The following is a 26,334-nucleotide window of genomic DNA, read 5'->3' as shown; positions in this document are numbered from 1 at the left end:
TGGCATTTCCAAGAGAATAGAACTTATTAAATAGGCAGTTTTCAATTTCTTCCCATGATTTAAAAGTGATCCCCAAGTTCCTAAACCATTACTTAACTCTATCTTTGAGGGTTAGCGAAAAATATTTCATCATCAAAACTTCCGAGGAGATCCCAAGAAGTTGATAGCTGGAACATTTTTCAGTAAACTCATCAAGTTATGTAAAACATCTTTTGAAGGTAATCCATTAAACGTAGGTGAAGAAATTTGAAAACCTATGTCAATTTTACAAAAAAACATTAGGTCCTAAGGGTGCACAATTTTAGTTGTTTCGTTACTCCCTGTCGGTTTTTAAGATTCTCTAAGGTTCTTATTTCCATAAGAAATTCAAGTTCCTCACTATCAGTCATTTTACCTTGGGAAAGATCTTTAGATGGAAGGGTAGAGGTAACCTCTTGTGAGACTTCTTTTTGATGTAATGTTGCGAGATCTTCGTTGATAGCTTTTGATGATCCTTGAGTTCTTATCATACCATAAGCCAAAAATAAGGTTAGTAATTTGGTTAAGGGTGATAGTCACCCTTAAAAAAAGAGATAAATTTAAATAGGAAATGATAAATTCACTAATTATAACACCTTGCTCCTCCGCAACCGTGCCAATTGATAACTCAGATTTTTGGGTGTATTAAATGATAAAGTAATCACTAATTATAGTCACTTTGGTAATCTGAATTAGAACAACAATATTATAAACCTTACTAGCCTAGGGAGAGTAAGAGTCGATCCTTAGAGAGGAAAGTAATAGTTAGTGACTTTTCAGTTTAAAATATTTTTTTGGTAGTTTCGTATAAGTTTGTTTCACACTAATAATTTATCACCTATAAAGAAAAGTAACTAGATTTACTAGAATTATAATCAAGAAATTTTATCCATATGAAAATTAATGCTAGAAGGAAATATTAGACAAAATATGAATTTTGGGCATTTTAAAGATTTTTTTGGAAATTATTTAAATTTAAAATAAAATAAATTTAACCGTCTAGATGTTGGAGGCGTTAGAACTGTCTGTATGTTGGCTAGCTGCTCCAAGACTAACCTACAGACAAAGGTGAACGTATAGGTATGAGGGAAAGAAATAGTGATCGAACCTCTTTGTCACATCCACTAAGGCCCAAGGTGATTAAATACTCTTCCACTTCTCCAACAACTCTTGCTCTGGAACACACCTGCTCTACCCAACTTTCACTAAACGTAAGACGACTCAAGAACAATTGCACACAGGCCACTAAATCTTGGATTTAGACTGAAACAAGAGTGAGTATTACATTGGATTGTGAGGGGCTATGTAGTGAAGAGAGAGAAAGGATGACCCTTGGATCTCCCAAGGTCTTGAATGGTCCAGATCTTTTCTCCAGCCTCAATCCTGGTGAAGAGGTGTCCTCCAATCAGGTTTGAGTCCTCTTACGTTTAGTGAAAGTTGGGTATTTCACTTGGCTTGCCTTTTTTTGAAGATTTGGCCTTAATGAGATTAAAGGCTCATTAAAGGCTCATTAAAGTCATGCAAGTTGTAACTCTGGGCCACTCCTAGAGCTCTGTACGTGGTTGGCCCTTCTTGAATCTATTTTCCATAGCCCAATAACCCTCAAATGAGACCTAAACCTGAAAATGTCAAAAATTCTAAAAGAGAAGTGAGATTCATTCTACTTGTCTCAGAGAGTCAAGTCGGGTTAGTCTAAAAGAATACTTATAAATACTCTATTAGTAATTTAGGCCAACTTCATGAATTAAGTGCTAAATGATGTTTAAATGATAAATTTAAATATTTATAGTCATTAAAAAGTTCACTCACGCATCATTTAGCACCTACTATTTGATTCCTCACCCATGTGTTTATATGTATGACTATGTATTTCCCACCTACCAAACTTTTACATTATATCTGGCCTCTCTCTTCCTCCTCTTCTCTTGTTTTTTAAAATTTTTTACAGGATTTATTATTATTAGAATAGGGGTGTTACTATAAACCCAATCCAACTGTTTATTTAATGTCCCATGTATATACCTTATAATAATGTATTTCCCACCTACCAAGCTTTTACATTTCTCTCTTTATATCTACCCATCTCTAATCTTCCTCTTGTCCTTTTTAATTTTTTTTAAAAGTTATTATTATTATTAGAATAAGGGTGTTGCTTTCATCTAATCCAACAGTTTATTTAATGTCCCATGTATATGTATCTGTTAATAAGGTATTTTCCACGTACCAAGCTTTTATATTTCTAACCTTCTATCTGGCCATCTCTCTTCCTCCTTTTCTCATGAGTTTTAAAATGTTTTACAGTTTTTATTACTATCAGAATAAGGGTGTTATTGTGATCCAATCCAACTGTTTATTTAACGTCCCATGTGCATACATATGTATGTCTATGTATTTTCCACCTACCAAGCTTTTACATTTCTCTCTTTGTATCTACCCATCTCTCTTCCTCCTCTTCTCCTGATTTTTACAATGTTTTACAGTTTTTATTATTGTCAGAATAAGGGTGTTTCTGTAATCCATTTAACTTTTTATTCAATGTCTTATGTGTATATATATATGTGTGACTGTGTATTTTCCACCTTCAAAGCTTTGCCATTTTTCTCTCTATATCTGCCTATCTCTCTTCCTCCTCTTCTCCTAATTTTTGTTATCATTTGAACCGTTTATTTAATGTCCTATATATATGACTATGTATTTCCCATGCACCAAGATTTTCTGTTTTTTTTACATTTCTTTGCTTACTTATCTAATATTAATATATTTCTATCTTGTCATACGTCCTGTCTAGTATGTAGGGATGGTCATGGATTTTGGTGTGAAAATTTACCCCACAGGGGCTACTTTCTGGCTGCCCCAAACCCCCTTTGTGCGTTGAATGGGAAATATGGAGAGGAAATTTGAACTGTACACCACTCAAAACTGCCCAAGCGAGACGTAGAAATGAAAGTGATAAAAGACAAGATTGACTGAATGGGAGAGAAACAATAAGGAACTTCCTGAGAATCCCACAACTGCTCCTCCACTCTGATAAATCAGAAATCATGGTAAATTATATCGTTTAAGGTATCTCATTCAGACAACAATATTCACAATTTTCCTTAAGAGCACATAGCAAGTAAGGGTCAAGTCTATGGGGAGCCAGAATTGAATAAGTAAAATTTAACTTTCATTTCTAACTATAGATTTTGATATATTTTAAAATTAAATCTAAATTAAGCTGATGAGAAAATGATCTTCCTATTTAACCTAATCATTCAAACTTCATGAAATTAATGTAAATTTATAGCAATAAGTATTAATTATTTCTAATCAAGTATTATAGATGGTGATTCGGTAGCACCACATGATGGTTGTTGGCAGTGAAGTGAATTGAGGGAAGTTAATGAACAAACTACCATTACGGACTGCAACAAAAATGGTGGCAAACACTCAACGACGAGAAATAAATTTAGGTGAGTGCTATGGATTTACTATCCCTGATGGTGATGGAATGGAATCAGATACTTCCGGGGAGAGGTGGAATTGGTGGTGGCGTGCGTGATGGTGGAAACCTATGGTCTTAATGATGATCACCTAGGAGAAAAAAGTCAAAGACTTGTATCTAAAAAAGATGAAGATCACACTAACCTTGTCATTATGTGTCCAAATCTCTTGAGTGATTCTTTATCTTTATGAGTATTGGTCAGAATATATCTTCCTCAATCTTTTATTTCAATATTTAAGAAGAGACCAAAACAAGATTTCGAATGAGCAAATGACTCCCCTAATCTTAATTAGGAACAAATCCAATGGTACCTGTGTTAAAGGGATGGGGGAGTTTATATTTATAGATCCAAGACAATATATGGGTAGAGGAAATAAATACAGAAGTACCCTTAAAGTTTTACCCTGAAACTCCTAGATAATTACATATCATCATTTGAAGTAGGATCAATCTAGGCCCTTTAATTTTCTCTCTACTCATCACAGATCTCCATTATAGAACATAATCACCAGATGTCTCAAATAATATGCATCATACTACATACTTGAAACTGCCCTTCAATAATATGTTGAAACGTGTCTTTGATTTCAACAAAAGTCAATCATTGGCAGCATCATTTTGGTGAATTGAATTCACCAATTTCCCTGCATGAGATTATTTAATGCCAATTGTCCACTCACATTAAAAGCATAATATGCACACTGCTTGCGAATTACATATTTATTTTCTCCCTCCACTGCATATCTCACACATCAAAGTGAATTTATTATGAAAAAATGCAGCCTTTTTCCTATCCGTTTCACCTTATGTTGAGTAGAAAAACATATGTTTTTGAAACGTGCTTAATCATCAGATATCATTGATGATTCACTAGCACCAATTGTTTGCTGTATCAAATGATTGGACGGCAGTAATCAAAGAAATTATATTTTCTAACTCATAATCCGAATGAATCGTGCCATACCGCAGACATAATTTAAATCAAACAAATTAGATTTTTGAAACCTTAGAATATAATTTAAATAAATATATTATTGTATTTCGTGACTTATTGAAATATTTCATATTTGAATTTAATGTCAGGAAATTCCAAGAAATATCAAAAAAATTAAAATATCATACTAAACGTACTATAACCCAATAAATTATTTAAATAAACCTAAAATATATTCTCTAACTTATGAAATTAATTTATTTTCTAAATTGATTAGGTAAATTATGTTAAATTATATAAAATTGAAATAAAATGTAACTTCATTCTTAAAATGCAATAGACGATCCTAAGCTATAATAACACAAATTTATGATAATTTATTAAAATAAGCACAATACGTAGATTAAAATAAAATTTGAAATTGTATGTTATTTGTGATTATCGACACTCTGGCTAGAATTGCACAACCTCAACCACACGTGGTATGTGGTCTGACTATTTATACTACATAGGATGGATTTTATATTAGATTGACCAAATGATTGAATAGATTGATCATCCAATCATCCTAACATGTACATTGATTGGCCAAATCTATTTAAACTAATGAAATACTAACCCAATTGAGAATAAACATAGTTGATAAATGTATGTTGCACCTATTAGAAAATTTTGGGGCTTTGATCAACATAATAAGAAATTGATTACACAACAGAATATTGAATGGATCGGAAAATCAAGAACATGGAAAAAGTAAATGCATCACTGTTGTACAAATAGAATATGTGATTTCTCGCTTCCTCAAGTGACCTCCAAGTCGTGCCAACTATCTCATGGAACATTTACCATCATTATTTACCATGTCGGTATAATCCCTCTTCAACATGATACTCATGAATGACTTAGGGTATGGTTAATCGTCAAACCTAATCGATCATTCTAGTTAGAACTGATGCATGGTGAAATCATAGGAGAGTAATTTCTTTGCTATTTCCACTACCCTGGCTGGGGATTTAATTACATTATCTTCCTTGAGTCAATCTCCTATGATACCAACGGCGGATGATCCAATCTTCACCCCAAAATCATATTCGTAGATTTGTTGGTGCATCTGAGCTAATATGGTTTGGAATCCCTCAATTAGAGACTCTTAGGTCATAGTTAAAATAGAACCATCCATTCATAAGGCATCCTTCATGTCTCAGGTCTACGGACCACTTACAAAACCAGAAAAATGAGTCCACCTGTGTAATAGCATTAATGGACTCATATGGATCAATTCAGTGAATTTTTTCCTCAAAGGCTACACACTATCTATTTTGATTGTCTCAAAACTAATGGCGACATGATTGGCTATACTCATCATAGGTGGGACTAGATAGTGCTATTCTATCTAGATATTTTAATATTCTTCTTAGGTACCCTTTGAATAAGAATGTTTAAAACACATGTCCGATTGGATATGGGAAACATAAATTTTGAGGTCATGGAGCCTCTTGTATATTTTCCATATACATGTTCATTTGGGAGTACATAGGGGATGATGGTGAATAAAAGGATATCAAAGTGGAGGGATTCAAAGACTGAGAATTATACAATAATTATTGTAATAATTTGAAAATGTGTTTCTATCTTATAAAATATTATTTGTACCTTTAATTATGATGTTTCAAATGATTCTCACATTTAAAAGACTGAATTCTAGATGGCACCCAAGGAAACTATTAGAAATATATGTGACTTGTATGCCAACTTCACATTCCATATATCATTTAACATTCATTTAGTGTAAATCATGTGTGATGCTTATAATTGAAGTTCATGAACACATCAAATCACTGCGTGAATTATGATGATATCATAACACGATGATCATTAGTATTCAAATAGGTGTTCTAAATATTTATATTCAAATGATACTCAAGAAGGACATCAAAGTATCCATATAGAATAGCATTTCCTTGTCCAGTAGATTTTAATAAACTGATTCCTATGAACCTAGAAATGTTATTATACTTATCACCAATCATATTAATTAATTTTGTGGTTATGTAACTGGTCCTCAAATCTCAAACACCAAATATGCCTTGTGGATGGGCATTTATGTCTTGACTATGACCTACGAGTATCAAATTAAGCGGCTCCAAATCTGGTTAGCTCGAATGTAGTAACAAGTTTATGAAGATGATTCTGTGGTCAAGATGGGATCGTCCATCCTTAGTATTAGAGGAGATTAACGCGAGGAATTTGATGCAATTAAATCCTTGTCTAGGGTTGTGAAAATATCAGAGAAGTTATTCTTCAATGATATCACCACACATCACTACAAACCTAAAATGCCAATTGGGATTTAACATTTAATCACACCCCAAGTCATTCAAGAGTCCCCTACAGATGAGAGATTATACATACACTATGACTGATGATGGTATAAGTTCCATGAGATAGTCGGTGTACTCTTTTGTATCTTCTAGGGCACGAGGTGTAGCTTGGTACCCCACAAATTGACAACTTAAATAATTCATGATGTTAAATTGATCCTTCATTAATTACTCTATATGTGATATAGTTAATTAATAATGTTAGCCCAATAAAGTTTATTTGGCCATTGAAGTTATTAGCTTGACTGGTACATGGGCCTAGAGGATTATACACACAAGGTTTTTGACGTTGGTGTATATACTCTAAGTTGGGTGAATTTTATTAAGCGTTCCCCGAGATGAGAGTTTTGTATAATTTTCCTAGGGGCACCCTCATTAGATACCCATGTGAGTCATTTTGAGTGTCCCCCTTTTTATTCTACTCCTTTTTCTTGAATGATGCTTTTAGTGGAGCCTGGATGGAGAGGACATTAAATTTCCAACATTAGAGTTTGTGGAAAGAAGAGGAGATCCAACACTTCAAAGATTTTGTGGATTTTTATAGAGGCCTAACATCTAAACTGCTTGGAGATGCTCCCTTGAGGAATCAATAAATTGCGACTTCAATTCAAACAAAGGTTAAGTTTTTGGTTTTTCTATGTTTTTTGATTTTTCATATCATGTTGATTGAAATCGCAAAAATCTCAAAAAATATATGAGGGCAGCAAGCCAATCTCACATTCTACATCTTGTTAAATATTTGTTAAAATAATATATTTGTATAACTCAAGTGATGATTCTAATGAATATATGATACATTTAAGTGAATTCTGGTGAGATCATAATTCAAATATTGATGGTCTTTAAATGTTTTTGTAATTGTTTTATTTTGAGGATATTTTTAATCAATCATCACAATATGCAGAGATAGCAACATGATATGGTCTCACTCATAAGATAAGTGTGGCTGATCCCATACCGCTTAGTGTGGAGAGTTTAGTCACAGATGGTGCTCTTTAGAGAAAAAATTTCACTGAATTGAACCATATGAATCAATTGAATTCTAGTGATGATTGTTCAAGGGTTTTTTTGTGGATGGACGATTTTCTTTGATAGCGACCTACGATTTACAACTAATGGAATTCAAAACATTATTTTATTTGGTGTAAGGAGAAATTCATAAAGATGATTGAGCAATCGAGATGTGGTTGCCCACCTATGTAAGAGGAGACAACTAAAGGAACACAATACGATGAAGTCTGTAGATAAGGTGGTAGAATATCAAAGAAGATTTTGTCAATAACTTTTCAAAGCGTCAATATTTTATATTGTGATCGATAAGGGTCTGATTGGTGACCATACCCAAAGTTTTTAAAGGATCATCAGGAAGATGATGGACTATACATACATAGTGTCTAATGAGATTAAGGTTCCATGAGTGAGTTATCATATTCCTTTACATCTTCTAGAACCTCATGTATAGTTTAGGGCCCCATGACCTGGCAAATTAACCAATAAATTTGGTTAAATAAATATAGCTAACTAATATGTTTGTCCAATAAATTTTATTGGACCAAGTAAAATAGTAAATTGAATATTATATGGGCCTAGATGGTCACACACTCAATAGTCTTATGGATATCAAATCATATGCCTAAAATTTGGGGTTTATCATGAAAAATTATATTAAGGTTAAATGGGAGAAAGCCCTAAACAAAATTCACTACACCCAGAAATTTTTAGGTGCCTATCCTTCTTCTCTATTTTCCTCTTCACGCTCCTCCACTCTTGATGTGATTGTAACATCATAATGACAATAGTGGATTGATAATGGGGATCGCCAGAATAGAGGAGGTGATCAACTTCCAAGGGATCATGTGGGTACATCTAAATGCTGTAAACTTTATTAGATCAACATTCTGATGGATACTATGTGGCCGTCAATCCAATCACACTAGCATGTTTATTTAAGTTCATTGAATAAAATACTTATGTTCATTATTATTCAGTGTGATGTTTATAATGAAGTCCATGAATACGTGCAATGACTTAGTGAATTATGATGATAATATAATACAATGATCACTATCCATTAAACATGTATTCTAAATATTCCTATTCGATGGATAGTTGAGATGGACATCGAATCATCCGGATAGAATAACACTAGCATATCCTACTTATATGATAAGTATAGTTGATCATATGGCTATTAGTATGGCGGCACTAAGGACAGATAATGGGTGCTCTTTGGAGGAAAAGTTCACTAAATTGATTCATACAAATCCCTAAATGGTATTATACCTAAATGTCAATCAGGTTGATTCATGTCACAGTTGTATAAGTGATCCACTGGCCTAAGATACCAAGGACATCTCGTGAATGGGCAACTACATTTTGACTACGACTTAAGAGCCTCTAATCATGGTATTCAAACAAGTCATAGCTTGGATGTAGTAAGAAGCTTACGGAGATGATTGAGTGGTCAAGACGAGATCATTTGCCCTCGGTATAAGAGGAGATTGACTCAAGGGAGACGATGAAGAAAAATCCCTGGCCAGGGTAGTGAGGATATTGGAGAAGGTGCTCTCCAATGATCCCCGTTACACATCAGGACTAATCGAATGATGGACTAGGGTTTGACGATAAACCATACCCTAAGTCGTTTGAGAGTCTCGTGCAGATTATGGATTAAACATATACGGTAATCGATGACGGTAAAGGTTCCATGCGAGAGTTCAACTCTACTTGATATCTTCTAGAGCGCAAGGTGTAACTTGGCACCCCACGGGCTGGAAACTTAACCTATCGATTGGGTTAAATCGATCCTTGTTTAATTAATCTATATGTTGATATAGTTAATTAATAAGGTTGAACAATAATTGTTATTGGGCCACTAAATTTATTAACTAGAACAATACATGGGCCTAGAGGGTCACACACATAAGGTCATAAGGGCATTGGTGGATACGTTTTACTTTTAGGGTTTTTGAGAAAAAAAACTTTAAGTGAAATATAAAGAGGGAAAGGGCTCTCCTTTAAAGCACCCATGCAAACCAGATTTGAGAGCCCCTCCCTTCCACCACTCTTTGCTCCACTCATCCAAGGAGAGTGTCTTCATGGTGAGAAGATCTTCTAGATTTTCAGGAAGAGCTGAAGAAGAAGATGTGGAGATCCAAGCGCCGACTGATCACGTGGATACTTCTAGAGGCCGGACGCGTGAATGACTTCAGAACAATCTTGAAGTGGCAAAGTCAAGGGTAGAATGAGTTACCCAAAATGTACATTCGATGTTTGATTTTTTAATGATCGATTATGAATCGATCGACACACTTCCACATCCATGGAAACATGTTTTCCATGGACGAACCAAGGCACCAACCCCAACACATTCCTCACTTGTCAGATTGAGAAATCACAGATCTTATCCTTGCAAAGGTGATTTAATTATCAGGTTTTAGGGTCTTTCATGATTCCATTTTATGTCTTTTGAGGTGTGAATGATTAAGATTTCATGTCAATCACAACACCAGAACCTAAAAAATGTATAATATATAAGGAACACTAATAAAAGATTGAGACTGGAACCGTTATATATAATCATCTGTCTTAAAATTTTGACATGATCTAGAGGTTTTCATGATAAGGTCAATATAAAAACCCAATAAATACATGAATATAGATTTTTTTACATGTTTAGGTTTTTTGGAAGGATGAAAAACCATCATCTGGTTCATCTAAATCTGTTATCCACCATTGCCCAAAGCGATGGATAGATGACTAACAAAATTCTTTTCATCACTAGTCACCACTCATACATCCGAGATGAGGGATTTACTAATGATATAAATGAAATATAGATGATGGACGATAGCTAATGATGAGAGGATGACAGATGTAGAGGGGAAAAAATGAATATCAAGGCCGCATAGATTTGAATAAAATATATAAGTTTATTTTTAATAAATGTGGAAATTGAAATTTCTAAATTAGCCCTCAGTTAGTGGGTTAACATCAGATAAAGAATATTCATTCATATCACAAATTATGCATATAAGATAAAATATTAAAGATGGTTCAAACTATGCAACTCATTCATGAATTGGATGACTACCTTCTGCATATAAAGACATGAGATTGATTTATCAATCTACCTTATAAATCTATATCCCAGTTAATGGTTTATTTTATTGAACTTAAATATTTATATGGTTTTTGAAGAATACTAATTAAGGTATATATTTGTTTTGAATTTTTTTGAAGTTAAATTCATGGAGGAAATTGAATAATCCGTTGTAGCATCTATGGCAGATGAAATGAATGGAAAAGTTGTAATTATGCTAAATCAAAATTGAAGAAATCAATTTATCTTATTTTTCAACCTCATATTAAATTCAATAAAATGTTGGGCTTAATAAAATTAAAGATTTTTCCCTTTCACTTTCAAAGCCCATATAGGTAGTGACCTCCTCTCTCTTAGTGAAAAATAACATTAACAAGAAGCAAACATCAGATTTGGCCGTATGTAGAAATTTACTCGCTGTTTATGTAAAAAGATGAAAAACTAAGTTTGTTTATAACATGATACTAGATCCATACGATATAGAATCATATTTTTTTCATGCAGATTTGAAGAAGTTACTAGGAGAATAAGAATATGCACAATAATTCACTCCATCAACCATCTTTCTCAGACGACCATTATTTGGAGATTTCTACAATCCTTTTCGAATTTTTATTGGACAATATGGTTATTTTTAATATACATCAAAACTGTTGGCTTTATAATTTTACCTTTTGATGCATGATTGAAAAAATCACAAGGAGAACAATATCATGACCCAAGATTTACTTCATTAGTTTCCTTGGTCTGAAGATCATTATTTTTACATTTTTGCAAATATTTTATATGTTTGTTGAATATAAGATATATTTATAAGATTAATACACATCCATATCATCTATAATCGAGCCATTTGATGCAAAATTGAACAAGTTATAGGAAAAAAATAGATCATTGTAAATTCTATAGGAAAGGAAATATCCAACTTGTCAGAAAATTTATGAGAGCTTCACTTAAAGAATCATAAAAACTGAACTCCAGATTACTATTCAGGTCTGAAGAATCATACAATTTATGATTCCCTGTATATTTTATTCATAATCTTTTTATTGTATTTTGAAAGTTAGACGCAAGGGAGGAAACATCTGGAAGTGCTCTAGTGAGATTTCAAATGAAGAATCTTTATTTTCATACATCTTCAACTGGTGATGAATTTGACCATGAGAAAGCTTTAATCTACATCAACACACAAGCGGAGATATTTATAAATTTGAATAGAAGATAGGAAAAAGAAACACATATTGAATCATCTTTTTATAATTGATTGAATATTGAAAGTATTTGCCATTGAAGTACCTTTAGTGATCATTTCTTAGTAAATATCCTTAACAATCAATTTTTTTGGTATTTTGGATCTTACATGATTATTTCGATTAAAGAAATGAAAATTTTAAGTGTAACCTAGTAGATTTTGGGGGTCAGCTAGATGAAGGCTTTGGGGGCTAAGGAAGAGATGGCTTTGGGGGCCAAGTTGATGGAGGTCGAGCAGTATCACTTTGTAGAAGACTTTGGGGGTCAAGGATGACAGAACTTCACTGAAAGTTTATTTTATTGGTATCATTTTAAATCATATTTTCAAGTTTTTTTTCTTGGGGAGGTATTCACACAAACTTGGTTAGGGATCATCATCACCTCGGGCTGGATACTCTCGAATAACATTAAGGATTGGCCTAAGCTGTATATTAAAAAACTCAGTCTACCCTATCATTTTCTCATTCCCTAGATATATATACCTTATTTCACATAGTTAAGTATATTAGAGTGATTAAAATTTAAAGAACCTAATTCACCCTCCCTGTTAGATCATACCTTAGCCACTTAAACTAACACAAATAAATATTAAAAAAGTTCGATTAAAAAAGTTTTCAGATATACATTCTATATCGTATTTTATGTATTAAAACATAAACAATGATGACCATGATAGTTATCATAAAGGGGGATGCCAATTGTTTGGGGATGTCGTCCATCACCAACGGGACTGGCAACTGTCATAGACGGGTTGGTGACTGTCATGTATATGGTGATGATTTTTTCAACGGGGATAATGATCGAGTCAGTCATCAATGGGGATGCCAACAGTTGTCAATGGGGATGTCAACTATCATCTACATGGTTGAAGACAGTCATACATGAGGATGATGACTATCATTTGTGAAGACAATGAAAATGACCATTCTCGTTGATGAGAATGATGACTATTGGTAATGATAATGACCACTGCTATAACTTGAGATGATGATCAGAACAATCGTAAGAGGCAGTGTTGTCGATTGTCTTTAGTGGGGTAATGAGTACCATGGACACTGAGGGCGACTGTCATTGATGGGTAGGCTGATGATAATCGAGGGGGATAGCAATGGCCATTGATAGGGACCATGACTGTCTTGGCTGTGGATGGCTACAATGATTGTCATTTTCAATGATGAGGATGATAACTGACGTCAGTGGGGATGAAAGCTACGATAAATGTTGCTGGGTGTATCCGGTCATGTGAACTGCAACATTTTCTCTAGTTCATGTGGATAGTGACATCAGCATGTGTAAATATCAAAGAGGAAGGGCATATTCCTATACTTTCAACATCTTCAGATCATAATTTGACTAGTCACTGTCCAAATGGCTATCCATAGCCATAGAATTTGTCATTCCAAAATTCAAATTTTAAAACACATGACGAAATCAAAAAACATAAATTGCACTTCCAAAAAATGGCCTGCTCCTAGGACAAATTACTGAAGAGGATGTTCAGGCCTTAACTGTAGAAGGAACTTATCCTAATCAAGAACATTAGACTTAGATATAAATTAAACAAGAACAGTCATTGAAGAAAAAGGCTCGATGAGAAAAGAAAAAATAATTGGGAGAGTGGGAGGGAAAGACAGTTGTAGAGAGTGAGTTAAATGGAAAGAGATGTGGGTGATAGATGGAGAGTGTGAGAAGGAAATATAAAGAAAGGGAATTGGGAGAGGAGGAGATTGAGAGGGAATATTGTAAGAGGGAATCAGGGATTGCCCGTCCCGATACCAGTATTGGATTATGATATCGGGATGAATGCTGTATTGGATACCGAAAATCAAATTTTCGGTATCCGTTTTTTCCGATACCTAGATATCGGATATCGGTTGCTACAATAAAGATATCCGATATCAGTATCTGTCTCAATGTCGTCATCCGCCTTTGTCTCGCAGGGAGGATGACGATATCGGATATCGGACGTGGATATCGGATTTTGATATCCAACTTAGAAAGGTTGTTTAAAAATATTATTTCATTGTCATAGTGCAACAGTATGTAGAGTATATACATGGGCCAGCTGTTTAATGGTAGGCTTTTCAATTTAGAAAGAAACCCGTTTAATATATACCTCTCAATCTTTTTGTTTCCTTCCATATGGGATAACAGGATTGAGAGTGTAAACTCCGAATCCTATTGTCCCATATGGAAGAAAACAGAAACCTTGAGATGTATTTATTGAACAAGATAATAACATATTAAATTTATATATTTATTATGTCCTAAATAAGGTTGTAATGTAGTAATTATTTATAAATATTATTAAATTACTTAATATGTTTCCTGCCTTGTTGTATATGTACAGCTCAAAATTTCTGTTTTCTTCCATATGGGACAATAGGATTTGGAGTTCAATGTTAAACTCTGAATCCTGTCATCCCATATGGAAGAAAACAAAAAGGTTGACAGGTATATATTAAAAAACTTAGAATATATATAAAAAATGTTTCACCTAAACGTAAGCCATCTATAACGTTGATTGATATTTCTTTTTCCTGTGGATACTGGATATCGATATCCGAATCCCGGTTTTGATATCCGGATATCAATATCCGATATCTGGTATCGGATATCCGGATCGTCCTCACCCATCCGATATCCATCTTTGGTATCCGTCTACTCTTAAAGGACATATATCGTCCAATATCCGATCTCCAATATCAGACACCATCCCGTTTATTTTTCCGGATATCGGATATCGGTTGTTTGATACTGGGTATCAGACGGATATCGGTTGGACAATCCCTAGAGGGAATGGGGAGAGGGGGGGGAGATTGAGAGGGAATATTGAGAGAGGGGGAAGATTGAGAGAGGGAATTGGGAGAGGGGAAGATTGAGAGGGAAAAGGGAGAGAGGGATATTGAGAGGGAATATGGAGAGAGGGAATTGGGAGAGGGGGAGATTGAGAGGGAGAACAAGAGCTATATAATTGGGAAGAGAGAGGGAGAAAAAAGAAACGTGGGCAAATGGAGAGAGAGGAGGGAAAGATAGCAAGAAGGAATTGGGAGAGGGAGAGATTGAGAGGGAAAGAGAGAGAGCCAGAGAATTGGGAGGAGAGAGAGAGAGAAAGAGAGATAACTAAGCTGGGTAGAGGGAGAGGGAACAGTATGAGGTGGTCAGATGGATAATTGAGTGGCAGTCACATGGTGACTGGTGGGTGAGAGTATGAGTGACAGTGGGGTGAGTGTAGAGAGAGTGAGAGTATGAGTGAGTGTAGAGAAGCTGAGGTAGTGGATGTGGAGGCCCTTGCAGGTTGGTGGCCTGCAGTGAGGGTTCATAAGGAAACTAACATCATTGAGTGCGAGAGGAAGAGATTAGTGGAGTTGAGGACTAGAGTGGCAATCTGTCGAGTGTCAAAGATGGGTTTGATTATGAGAGCAGAGTTAGTTTTTTTTGTCAATTCCATCATCCCTATTCTGTCATCCATTTCATTTTTCATCATGGATGAATGATGAAATGGGACTGAAGACAAAATGGAGACAATGATAAATTTGGATGGATGATGGTTGGGGCAAAATCAAGTGCCATTGATGACATAACAGACAACCGTTCAGTCATGTCCAATCCATCCAAAAGCATTGTCAATCGTCCAACAAGCCTTTATGTCATGAATAATTACAGAACAGATAAACCATGTGAAGGACAAGATGTTCATCTAAACTAATCATGTTTGATTAACGTTGAACCAAGTTAATGAAAAAGAGTGATTTCATGGCATGTTCTGGACATCTTGAAGCAACTTGAATACCTGGGATGAGTAGCATTTCTCATGTACAAGATGCATCCCATTCATATGGTGCTCTTTAAGCGGTCGGCCTCAATGGTAGTGCTTCTTCAATAATGCATATAACATATGACCCTCACCTAACAGTAAAATATAGTCTCCACCAAGAGAAAAGAAAGAGAGAGGGATAGAGGAGAGAATATTTGGAGAGTTAAACACTCAACAATATTTTCATAAGCTTGTCTTCATTAGACATGGTTGTTCTGCTCTGTTCGTTTGAAACGAACAAAAAATTCACACAAAAAGAACTGCAAATGGGTGTGTGCGGTTTTTCTGTTTGCACAGATTCACACACAGAAAACAGAACAGAATAAACAAATCTCACAGATTCGCACAAAATGAACCAGACGACCATGTCTACCTCTAGACATGGTTGTTCTGTTCTGTTTGTTTGAAGCGAACAAAAAATTCGCACAAGAGAACACGCGGGTGTGTGAATTTGTGAATTTGTTAATGTTTATTGAACAGAATGAACAATTCGCACAGATTCCCACAAAACGAACCGTACAACCAAATCTAGTCTTCATCCGTCATCCTCTTCTAAGCAACTAAATATCATTCTCCAAAGGAGTAATCAAGTCCTCATGATTCTGAAAATAACATCAAAGCCATAGTCTCCGGTTCCGATTATTTCACGATGTTGACAAGTTAATTCGAAGAAGCCGCTCGAGCCCATCATCAATCACCATGAGGCGGACCAGTCTGCGCCTCCTTTCTCTTCTCCGACCCAGCTCATCCCGCCGCTTCAGCGCCGCCACCTTCTCCGGCGAGCGACATCAACACTACAATTACCACCCATCTCAACCCATCTCTTCCTCCTCCCCAATCCACCCCTCAATCCGCGACAAAAACCAAACAATCTCCACCGACGACGATCAAGATCAAGACGACGATCAAGACGATCAAGACCCAGATCAAGATCAAGATCAAGGGTCGAGTTCAGCCTCTTCCGAGAACGTGGAGATCGTGATATCCTCTCTCGAAGGCTTCTCCACCGACGGAGCAGAAGCGAGGAAGAGACTAGAGAAATGCGGCGTTCAAGCTTCGCCCGAGCTCGTCCGCGCCGTGCTCTCCCGTCTGCGCAATCTCTGGTCACCCGCCTTCACCTTCTTCCTCTGGTCTTCAACCCAGCCGGGTTATTCTCACACCGTCCGGGAGTACCACACCATGATCGCCATCCTCGGCAAGATGCGGCGTTTCGACACTGCCTGGTCACTGATCGACGAAATGCGCCGCCGAGCTATTCTCACACCCAAGACACTTATTCTCCTCCTCCGCCGCTACGCCGCTGCTAGAGAAGTCGCCAAGGCCATCAGCACCTTCTACGCTCTCCGCCGCTTCGGCTTCCCCCTCTCCATTGACGACTTCCACGGCCTTCTCTCCGCCCTCTGCCGCTACAAAAACGTTCAAGACGCCGAGCACCTTCTCTTCAGCAACCTCTCCGTCTTCCCTGTTGAGCTCAAGAGCTTCAACATCGTCCTCAATGGCTGGTGCAACGCTGCAGTGAGCCTCCGTGAAGCCAAGAGGTTCTGGAACGAGATGACGGGTCGAGGATTCCAGCCTGATGCCATCTCTTACGGCTCTCTCATCTCTTGCTGCTCCAAGACTGGCAAGCTCAATGATGTGCTGAAGGTGTTTGACAAAATGTCGGTGCTCGGCGTCGCGCCGGATCGGAAGGTGTACAATTCCGTCGTCCATGCGCTTGCCATGGCCGGCTTCTTCGACAGGGCCAGAGCCCTGGTGACTGCCATGGAGGCCAAGGACCTCCCTCCCAACGCCGTCACCTTCAATTCTCTGATCAGAGGCCTGGCCAAGGCCCGGCGAGGCGAGGAAGCCAGAGTGGTGTTCGAGGAAATGCGGAGCCGAGGGCTGGCGCTGTCGGTCAGGACCTTCCACGCCGTTATGCGCGGCGCCAGGACCGGGGATGAACTATTCGAGACGTTGGAGCTGATGAAGGAGCTTGGGTGCCCGCCAGAGGGCGACACCTACGTGATGATGATCAGGAAGCTGTGCCGGTGGCGGCGCCATGACTGCGTCGGCAAGCTATGGGACGAGATGAAGGCGGCGGGAGGGCCGGACCGGAGCGCCTACGTGGTTCTGATCCATGGCCTGTTCCTGAGTGGGAGATTGGCAGAAGCCGCAAAGTTCTACGAGGAGATGAAGGAGAGAGGGTTCCCCCCTGAGCCGAGGACGGAGGAGATGATCCAGGCCTGGCTCTCGGGCAGAGATCACTTCCCTGTAGACTCTCCAGGAGACGCTGCCGCCATGGACTTGTCGTCGCCGCCAGAGACGGCAGAGAGCCCCGGCCGCCGGCCTCGTCGGAGAAATCATGGCATGCATCCCTGGGAAAGGCAGGTCACCAGAGACCGGGGGTTTGCCCTCTTGGACTGACCGGACCGACTGTCATAGAGAGCATTGACTTTAGGATCTCGGATGGCGGGCCAGGTCAACTGAATTGACTGAGGGTTGACCTCAATTTTGACTTTGTCTTATACCATATTACTTCTACTTGATGAATAAACATTTCTGATATAGCCTTACGGTTGGCCTCAGCTGACCTTGACTAACCTTTTGATTTTGATCTTGACAGTTGACTTTTCTTACCTTTTGGTTTTCATCCTGAGAGTTGACTTGCTATTATATGACCTTAGAATTGGGTATGGTATTCTCTAGGTCTATTACTCCAACTTGTGGGCCACGTAAGGATAGTCCAGCCATATTCTTTCTCATCTTGTTCTTGACCCTCTTTACTTATTCTCGCTCCTGATCAACCTATTGTCTCTGGTCGTCTTTCTCAAATACTGAGAAACTTTCCAGTGTTTAGTCCCATGTTGACTGTCATTAGAAAATAAAAGACAGCATAAATAGGGCACTTAGCCCTGTTTCGAAAACGTCAAACACTCTTCCAACAAGGTCGCACTAGAAACAGAGAATTGATAAAAGATTTTGAAATCACCCCGATTAACAGTGAAACTATTTCGAGCACATGAGTAGTTTTAAAAAGCAAAGAATTGAGAAATGAGTTCAAACCAGGACTTTATAAAAGATTTCAAGATTACCCAAAGAATATTTGAAAATTTTGTACCACAGATTTAAGGTTTTAAATGAAGATGCATATTCCAAAATCTCTTTTATGAAATAGTGTGAAAAAGGGAAACAAACAGAGAAAGATTTATAAGACAAACTTTTAAGAATTTTTTTGGTATATTTTGATTTCTAGACGAATGAGAAATACACAATGAATTGAACCTTTTAAATTGATCGTCCAGAGAAATTATCCGGTCTCAGATGCAAGAGAAGGATGTTAATGTCCGCAATTTAAAATATAAGCTTCAGAAGATGATGCATGATTACAAGGAAAATAATAATTATTTATTTGAAATTAACTTAAATATATAACCAGGAACTGTAATAAAGTCTCTCAAATGTATTCCTCTTCAGATTAGATGACGTTCCTATTTCACTGCACTTTGTGACAGAGGATGGAGATAGTGAGAGAGAGCGAGAAAAGGCAGATAGAGAGAGAGGAGGAAGATAGAGAGAGAGGAGAGAGGAGAGAGAGAGGGAGGGAGAAAGAGAGGAGCGAGGGAGATAGAGAGGGAGGAAGAGAGGGGGGGGAGAGAGAGAGAGGAAGAGAGGGAGGGAGAGAGAGAGAGAGAGAGAGAGAGGGAAAGAGAGAGGGAGAGAGAGTGAGAGAGAGGGAAAGAGGGGGGGGGGGAGGGAAAGGGATAGGAAACGAGGGAGAGGGAGAGGGGAGAGGGAGAGAGAGAGGAGGGAGGGTGGGGAGAGAGGGAGAGGGAGATAGAGAGGGAGAGAGGAGGGGGAGAGGAAGGAGGGAGGATGGGGGAGAGAGGAGAGGGAGGGAGGGGGTGAGAGGAAGGGGAGGAGGGGGGGGGAGAGGGAGAGAGAGGGAGGGGGGGGGGGGAGAGAGAGAGAGGGGGGGAGGGGGGGGGGAGAGAGAGAGAGAGAGAGAGGGATGGGGAGGGGGGGGAGAGGGAGAGGGAGAGGGGAGGGGGAGGGAGGGAGGGAGGGAGGGAGAGAGAGAGAGAGAGAGAGAGAGAGAGAGAGAGAGAGAGAGAGAGAGAGAGAGAGAGAGAGAGAGAGAGAGAGAGAGAGAGAGAGCGAGAGAGAGAGAGAGAGAGAGAGAGAGAGAGAGAGAGAGAGAGAAAGAGAGAAAGAGAGAGAGAGAGAGAGAGATAGAGAGAGAGAGAGAGAGAGAGAGAGAGAGAGAGAGAGAGAGATAGAGAAAGAGAGAGAGATAGAGAAAGAGAGAGAGAGAGAGAGAGAGAGGGAGGGAGGAAGAAAGGGAGGGAGGGAAGGAGGGAGAGAGGAAGGGAGGGAGGGAGGGGGAGAGAGAGAGAGAGAGAGCATCCAAACATTATTCATGATTTGCTAACTGATCCTACTTTTCCCAGTCAGACATTTTGATAATTTGATTTGGCTTAACGCTTATGGGGCCATTTGGCTTTAAAATAAAAGTCAAAGGGTATCTTGCTTCAGGAATAACCATTTTAAATGTCAATTAAAATGGTGTTATATAAATAAAAAACTTGTAATTACCTTAATCAAGGTGTATCACCTATCTTCATTATGTGTACTAAAATTTCCTAAAAACTTAACTCAGGCACCGTCTTTCATTATGTCCATGAGTGAGAAAAGAGTTCACTAGATTGATCCCTATAAATCAAGCAATGGTATCATACCTAACCGTGAATCAAGTGGATTCATGTCATGATTGTGAAAGAGGTCCTTATATGCGAGAGGTTAAATACATCATTAGGATTGACAGCCGTGCTTTTTGCCTATGACTTATGAGTTCTTAGGTTGGGTGTATTGAGAAGTTGAATATGATTGAATGGTCGTATGGGAACATCAATCCTCTAAATAGAGGAGACATATCAATGAAATTGATATGAGAAATCATTGGTTGGGGCAGTGGAATATGAGAGAATATTTCTCAAAGGATTTTTTTAATGCCTTAATACTAACTAGAGTGGGAGATTAGGTTGTTACTCAAGACCACACCCAAAATCATCATAAGAGTGTCAATCAGATGAGTGATCATACACGATAACTGAAGATGCTAAAGGTTTCATGAGAGAGTATCTTCTACAACACAAGGTGTAGTTTGGGACGGGGGGGGGATGAAACACTAAACAACCAATTAGGTTAAATTTATTCTTGATTAATTAATACATATGTTGATACAATTAATTAATAATGTTGGTCAATAAAAGTTAGTAGGCCATTGGAGTTATGAACTTGATATTTATGTGGGCCTAGAGGGTCAAATAAATAGGATATAAGAAGATATACTTAAAATTCAGGGGTTTTGGTGAAGAATTCCTATTAAGTATTAATATGAGAATTCCATAAACAAAATTCAATGAGACCATATTTCTTCAGGTGCCAATCTTTCTTCTCCCTTCTTGACGAAGGCGAATCAGGGTGTTAATTTTAGTGTCACTGTAAATTAATTTGGCTACATCAAATAACATTTATATTTATAGAAACTCACTCAAATATGTATAGGAATGAGGTCATCTCCATGGGCCCTGGCCTTTAAAGGCAAATCTAACATGTGAGTTAAGGTTAGGGAAAATAAGATGATAGAGGGAGTGATTAGATGGATTAAGTTTGTAAGAAGATATAATAATAAATTAAAAACAATGATATGATAGTGATAAGGTGGAAAATAGGTAGTCACCAGAAATAGGTAAAAGATATGTAGAAATCTAGAGGTAAGATGTTTATAAGAGAAGTTATTAATAATATTATTTTGAATTAATATTCTTATAGATATTAGAGATCGTATGGAAATGGTATGATGAAATTACTTTAAAGTATGTGTTGAAGAAGGATTACAAGATAGATGGTGGAAGATATATTTTTGGATCTTAATTAAGATGTAGGAGAAATAAGGTGTAGAGAAATTAGCGAGGATACTATGATTAGTAAGTTATATAATTTGTATGATTATTTATTTCAATTATTAATAGGTTATGTGTAAGATAGGAGAGAGATATAATATTAGGGATATTAAGATTTAGGTAGCTAGTGAATAGGGAATTTTCTTTAGTCAAGATGTAAGAGGAAGAAGAAAATAGGAAAGGGGATAAGAATTAGGATATATAAGTGGAAGATATTATTTAATTATATCTATATTAATGAGATAGAGAAAGATTTATATATGCTAAGAATGAAAGATTAGGAGACAGGTGGAGAATAGGCATTATCTAGTTTAGAAGTCTTTATGTTTTTAGATAGAGAGAGAAGATAAGAGATGATATTTAGGATTAGTTGGAGAACCTAAAAACTATATCTTTATACTATATGGTAAGGGGTGGTTCATAATCATTGAATTTGATTTATATAAGTTTATATACTTAATAATTATTTTTTTATAAATATAAATTAAATTAGATAATAAAACTAGGATAAAATAGGATGAATTTTTTGGTGCCCATATGCTGTTTGTCGAAATGCCTCAAAGAGGCCGTTCTACAAAAACTAGATTCAAAATTTGATTTCAGCATGGTTTAGATAAAATCAAAGATTTAAACTAGAGTAAGTTGTAACGAATCTACCCAAGAGTTTCATAACGTCACCATATGTGCCCTGATTCTGGCAGTTTAGGTTCGAGGCATTGTTCATCACCTCGTGACTTTGGCAGGCCTCTCAGTCATGTTTCTCCATCTTGGCACACTCTCGGAAAGATCTGGAGCTCTATAGGCACTTTACTGAGCCAGCCGAGCCTCCCGAAAGATGTCACCTTCTCCAATTTGGCCATACGCGGCCGGGATTGGTGTCCCATTGCCGCTTCATGATTCAGTCAGACGATAGCAAATTGGGTGTTGAAGACCCATTTTTAAGGCCTTGGAAATATCTCTAATGGCCTTAGATTGCGTGGGCTTACCCTAGGGGTCTCCCAAGCCATAGGATTTCCTAGGGTGGTCCCCCTCAGCCGAAAGCAGCTTTTCGACCGGAGGAGGATGATAGTTAATGGCACAGATGGGGTTATCTGCCCTTTAAGTTTGGTGCACCACTTGCCACATCAACCATCCCGTCATTGGTTCTGTCAGTTTATTTTTTCCTTCCAATTTTATCACACATGTGCCCTCATCCTTCCTGTTAGAGGCCACATCCAATCAGAGGCCTGGAAAAAGAAAGAAGAAAAAGAATATTTGTTGGAAGTCAGATTGTCTGATCTTCCTTAAGAATATTGGATGATTGAAATCATATCTAAACACTTAAATTGGTCTGTTACGACCTGGGCTTTGGGTCAGGCATCGAAAACCAGTCATGGCTTCTCTTACTTATTTTAGGTTTAAAATATGGTCATTTTAAAGGCTATGATTGAGGCAAAAGTATTTATAAATCTTCTTACCTAGTTTAGGGCAAGGGGTGAATCCACAGAGAGAAGGTAATGGTAGAGAAAATGGTAAAACATTTGAAAGTATTTTATTGTGTTTTTTAATATTTTTTCTAAAAAATAAATTAAAATGAACAAAAATTAGTAAAAGCAAATTTTAATGTGATAATTTTGCTTTTAGGAATTTTTTGGAAAATTTTTGATAATAAAATGAATTAAAATAAATTTTAATACCCGTGGATTTTGCAGTCCAAATTGCAGAACAGGGAGGAAATTGGCAGTGGCATGTGGTGGACAAAAATGGTGCAACTTTTGTCACATGTGGAAAATTTCTGCATGGTTGGTGGTATCTGAAACTTTGTTTCTATGGTATGCGCTGGAATATTTACATAGATAAGAAGGTGAGAACACCAGGAATCAGATAAATCTTGTTGTCACTTCCCCCTTCAACCCATTGGTGCTTTTTCTCTAAGCATCATGGTGAAACTTAAACTCTCTCGCACATACTGTTTAAGAAAAGGAAAGATCAATGAAATATGATTGACTTGTATCTACAAATATAATTGGAGATGAAGTATAAAATAATATACAAAGAGAGGAGAAAATATGTTAAATAGAATTTCCCGATCATATAATGTTTGGTGTTCATATCCTCGTGTTGGACATTCGTGTTTAAAATTACTCATTATAAGGTTCTCAAATCCAGGTTTTTTGGCTATTCTAATCCAAGGTTCAAATGCTTTTTTAGTAATAATTATTTGAGGTGTCAATCTATGTTTCTGATAAAGCGATTACATGTTACTAAATTTGGCTTCAGAAATTCAAAATTTTGCTTTTTTGGGAAATAAATTGATCATGATTGATTTGATTATGTGTCTAAACGGGTGTAGAAAATTCACATTAGGAATAGTATCAAAAAAATATTGAAATTTATAAATGAATATATTTTTTCTACAGTTGGGTGTGCAAGATCTGTGATGGATGATGGTCGATCACATCTCAATTTCACACATTTTGTCATATTCCATGACTTCATAACCCCCTCCTTGTGCCTTGCATTAATTGTAACTTCCAAACCTAAAATCATAATTTTTTTGTCAATTTTTTATTTCTTTTATGTTGAAAAAATGGGGGTTTAAGCTTACCTAAAAACAAGGTTGTCTATGGAGAAATTAGGGGTTTCACCATAAGATGAAAACCCCATATCATCCTTAAGCCAATGCAGAAATTCAAGTAAGCAATCAAGAAATTAAAAAAACCCTCAGAAAATTATGCAGCCAGATGATAAGGATAAGGATTTTCATGAAAGATTTCCTGATTCTTTATAATATTATAGAAAAAGTTATAAAGCACACATTGGTATGACCCCATAGATGTTTATTTTGCAAAAACATTTCATGTTCCAGAAGAGATTCATATTTGCACTTATTAGGAAATTTACAAAATTGAAAATTTAATTTTATGATGTAGCTTAAATCTCAATCTTCAGTTAAACTAATTAAAATTTTTAGAAATTAATATAATGAGAAATATGTGACTTCTAAATCCAAAATGAATGGTTATCATGACACGAATTTGCACACAACATTTTCTTTATGAAGTTTGGAATATTTGGCTTTATAACCCAAGATTAAATATCTTTATGATATAACTGGGAAATTAATGGGTTCTTAATTTAAAATTAGGTATATTAATTAATGACCATCGTCATAGGGAATGGTGGTGAGGAATTTTAAACTATTTAAATGATGATTAAAGAAATATGATGAGATACTGGTAAAATATGTGATATTGAGGTGACAAGTCTGATGATGTTGAAAGATGATACATACTATTTATAGATTAGTTTTAACAATATAAGTTAGTAGATAGTGATGTGTGAGAGAATAGGAAAGAGAGAGGCAAAGGATGAAGTGAAGAGATGGTGTCAGAATAAGAAGTAACTATTTATTGATTCATATGTAGAGATATATGTGTATGATAATGGCAGGAAGATCAAACAAGGAGAAATGGATGGTAGAAGGAGGGTTGAATGGGATTGTAAATGATGTAATAGATCTATGATGATGAAGATGAGATAATGTAAGGCAAGACTACTTGACCCATGACCACAGAAATTTGGAGATGCAGTTAAGCTCCTCTTCTCATTTGTTTCTTCTCCTCAAGCCTCTAAGGCCAAACGAAGAACATGTATTTAGCAGGTAATAAAGGAATATAATTTAGGTATTTAGAAGTTAATTTTTATTTTGAATATTTTCAAAAAATATTTTTGGAATTTTGAATTTTTACCTACATAGTTTGTCTTATGGGGGCCAATTTTACCTAAAGAATGTTACCTACATAATTTTTACCTAATAAGGCTTAAAACCATTTTTCTGTTCTTTTTTATTTCTTATATTTGATTTATGATTGCGGTTTTCCTATCAGTAACATTCTTTATTTTGATAACATGCATAAGCCTATTAACAATAGCAAACATGCAAATTTCATGATATTAATTAAATAGTTAGTGTATTATTAGACATAATCCAAATCCATTGTATCTTTAAAAACACACTCTCACATAAGTTAGGCACCCTCTTATCACTTCACCTTTCATACACTCTATTACTCATCTCCTTCTACATTCATATATATATCCACATTTTTTCTAATTTTTTGAATTTTGCACATATATTCATATTATCTATAAGTATTGATTGTAATATTTTAAGCACATTATTTATCTTCTCTAAGATTTTTAATATTGGATCCTACCATATAATCACCATTTATAAATATATTCAAAATTTGAATATCTTCCCTAAGGAGAAAACCCTTGCTCACCCCATATTTTTTATATTTTTTGAGTCGAGACCAAAAAGAAAATATTTCAGCTAAAATTATTTGTGATTATCAATGACCAATCCCCATAAAATTGTGTTCATCATGGTGGTAGTATAGAAAATAGAGAAATAATTCTC

General features: G+C 36.4%; 1 protein-coding gene across 1 annotated transcript; it reads left to right on the top strand.

Annotated features, from left to right (window-relative positions):
• Positions 1 to 16,534: 16,534 nt before the first annotated feature.
• On the top strand, positions 16,535 to 18,566 carry LOC144707096 (Tetratricopeptide repeat (TPR)-like superfamily protein). Its single transcript, XM_078580218.1, has one exon. The coding sequence runs from the start codon at positions 16,687 to 16,689 to the stop codon at positions 18,388 to 18,390; it is 1,704 nt and encodes a 567-aa protein (XP_078436344.1). The 5' UTR covers positions 16,535 to 16,686; the 3' UTR covers positions 18,391 to 18,566.
• The last annotated feature ends 7,768 nt before the right edge of the window (positions 18,567 to 26,334 follow it).

The sequence above is a fragment of the Wolffia australiana genome, chromosome 8 (genome assembly GCF_029677425.1).
Source record: "Wolffia australiana isolate 7733 chromosome 8, ASM2967742v1".
NCBI classification, from domain to species: Eukaryota; Viridiplantae; Streptophyta; class Magnoliopsida; order Alismatales; family Araceae; genus Wolffia; species Wolffia australiana.
The sequence above is the reverse complement of the archived record's forward strand: the minus strand, read 5'-3'. Positions and strand labels throughout refer to the sequence as shown.

Coding starts and splice junctions, on each gene's coding strand:
- LOC144707096 (XM_078580218.1), top strand. CDS start 16,687: ATGAGGCGGACCAGTCTGCGCCTCCTTTCTCTTCTCCGACCCAGCTCA.